Source organism: Physella acuta, unplaced genomic scaffold (assembly GCF_028476545.2).
Source record: "Physella acuta isolate Inbredline_101_S28 unplaced genomic scaffold, ASM2847654v3 ptg000329l, whole genome shotgun sequence".
NCBI classification, from domain to species: domain Eukaryota; kingdom Metazoa; phylum Mollusca; class Gastropoda; family Physidae; genus Physella; species Physella acuta.
Window position 1 is genome coordinate 11,892 of NW_026731848.1, and position 2,577 is coordinate 14,468.

A 2,577-nucleotide genomic window follows, 5' to 3' on the forward strand; every position below is an offset into this window, starting at 1 on the left:
CTGGCCCTACATAACGAGAAATATCCATGCGCACTTAAATAGGCAGTGGGGTGAGCTTAAAAAAATATTTAAAAGTTCGGTTATGATTTTTAAAATCAATTTTTTTGTGAAGAAAAAAAAAGAATACCTAATTTCAAAATACGTCCCTAATTTTTCTTTCAAATGCCAGTAACTATCCTAAGCTGTGTAGTTCATGCTGTGCCCACCAAATATCTTTTGATATGGTAATTTCAGCACGAAGCTTTTAAAACTATTTCATCCAATTGCTGCCCTTGTAAATAAAAACATGCGGAAATAGAAAAATACTCAATAAAAAACCAAGCAATCTACTATATTTATTTTCATGTAACAGTCAACGGAAAACAGTTGGGAAGGGGAAGCAACAATAGTCCAACACTCATATTAAGTCTCACACGGTCTGGCCGTGCTAAGAGCTATCACAGCTAGAACTATTTTATTTCAGACTTGTGCTTCGTCACTACATTGTTCACGCGAGCAATAGAGTTTTGAACCCACGACCCGCTAACACTACAAGCAACAGGAGCATTGTAGTTGTTGATCTGGTTTCTTAAGATAACAAGCTAAGATGGTAACCACGACAAAAGATGACCAGTACACACACGTATTGTTAAATGAACTCTGTCATGCTTGCTCAAGTCAGAAAACTGTAGCAATTTGTACATGAATGAGTTGAATTAATATGACTAGCGCTGAACAATTAACTGCTGGCGACAAAATGATCATGGACGGTAGACTCCTATCAATTTGCTTATGATCAATACATTGTTGTTTATGTAAAAGTTATCATCATATTTCTTTTCATATTTCTTTTCCTTTTATCAACAAGTATTTCATCATGCCTTGTTGTTTAGCTCAGGGGTCTCCAAACTTTTCAGTCCGAGGGCCGCATTAACTATCAAATTTCAGTTCAGGGGCCAGTTTCTTCCAGGCATGTCTTTGATTTTTCTAGGCAAAGTTCCTCAGCCATCACCAACAAACGTTTTTTTCCGTGGACAAAAAGATCTCCGCGGGCCGGATGAGAGGACTCCGCGGGCCGCATCCGGCCCGCGGGCCGTAGTTTGGAGACCCTTAGCTAAAAGTCCAAGTCATACGTTGTTCTCCTTTGTTTGTCTTGTATGAACGTATTAAATCAAGTTTTCTATAGCTAAAACTCTTCGTCATCGTCGTACGTCTTTCTCCTTCCTTTAGACGTGTGGTTGGACTGTCCAGCTTTGGTGGCGCCAACTGTCTTCTGCTGGTAATGATTTCTGGCGGGCTGACGACTCCTGGAGGAACACAGCTCAAAGTAGGTTTTCCTGAAGTTCTTGTTGAGGCCGACGTAGATGATGAAGTTACAGGAGCTGTTGATACAGATGAAAATGTTCATGACCTGGTACATGATCACCGCCATGTTTGTCGGGTGGTTCTCGGAGTACGGACCGTAAAACAGGATGGGCACGTTGATGGGGACGGTCATGGTGACGCACGTCAACGTGTAGACGGCACACACCGCTAGCAGCATGATGGTCGTGCGGTTACTTGACACTTCCTTGGACGTCATCTTCTTCCGGTTCATCGAGACGACCTTGACCTTGATGGAGATGACGATGCAGCCAGCGACCGTGAAGAGAGGGGCGACAACCACGAGAGAGTACACGCACATGTCTTCAATGACACGAACAGCGACAGTGTCTCGCGCGTGTAGGGGCGAGAACTCTCTAAACCCGACTGAAATATTCCGAGTTGGGTCCCATTCGTATTTCAGCTCAAACCAGAAGCTGGGATAGATAAAGAGACTCAGGGGGTACAACACGATGAAGACAACCGCACACCACGTCCTCTTTGGTGTGATGATGCGATAGGCACTTAGAGGAAAGAAAATAACGACCAATCGTTCGAAAGTTATTAACATGGGCATAGTCAGAGAAACGAAACTAGAAGAATAGTCGAGCGTCATGAAGATGGCGTAGAACACAACCAGAATTTGAGAACTTAGTTCAGAGAAGCCTTCAAATCCCCGTATGTCCGAGGTCTCGTACAAGATCTTGGGGATGCTGTTGTAGGCGATGAGGAAGATGATGTCCGCCACGGCCAGACTGACCAGCAGGATGTTGGAGCATTTCTTGAGCCCGTGCCTCAGCAGGATCAGGATACTCAGCGTGTTGCCGACCACACCCAGCACGCCGATCCCGGGGGTGACGGCGAACATAAGGATCTTCATCCACAGCCGGCGGGTGGCGGCGTCCACGTCCGGTAAATTGACCCCCGGCTCAGTGGCTGACCAGTTCCAGACATTTGGGCTGGAACTCTCCGGTGGGGAGTCAACGTGCGTCACGTTCATGTTGAGTCAACTGACTCTCAAGCTACGGTGTATTGAGGCTGACTCTCAAACTACGGTGTATAGAGGCGCATGCAGACTTTACATTAAATCCGATAAAGGAAACGATTTCAAATAATTAGATCGATTTATATCGTATTGATCTACCAGTAGGTCACGAAAAACTCCAGGCTATACTGACTTACATTCAATGATTGGTTTTGTCTTAGTTCAAGTCACGTGACGTTGTCAGAACGAGG

General features: G+C 44.9%; 1 protein-coding gene across 1 annotated transcript; it reads right to left on the reverse strand.

Annotated features, from left to right (window-relative positions):
• Positions 1-1,165: 1,165 nt before the first annotated feature.
• LOC131940748 (putative G-protein coupled receptor frpr-1) lies at positions 1,166-2,341 on the reverse strand. Its single transcript, XM_059299528.1, has one exon. The coding sequence runs from the start codon at positions 2,339-2,341 to the stop codon at positions 1,166-1,168; it is 1,176 nt and encodes a 391-aa protein (XP_059155511.1).
• Positions 2,342-2,577: the final 236 nt, after the last annotated feature.

What these genes read in the sequence shown, in the direction of transcription:
- LOC131940748 (XM_059299528.1), bottom strand. Translation starts at nt 2,341, where the DNA reads ATGAACGTGACGCACGTTGACTCCCCACCGGAGAGTTCCAGCCCAAAT.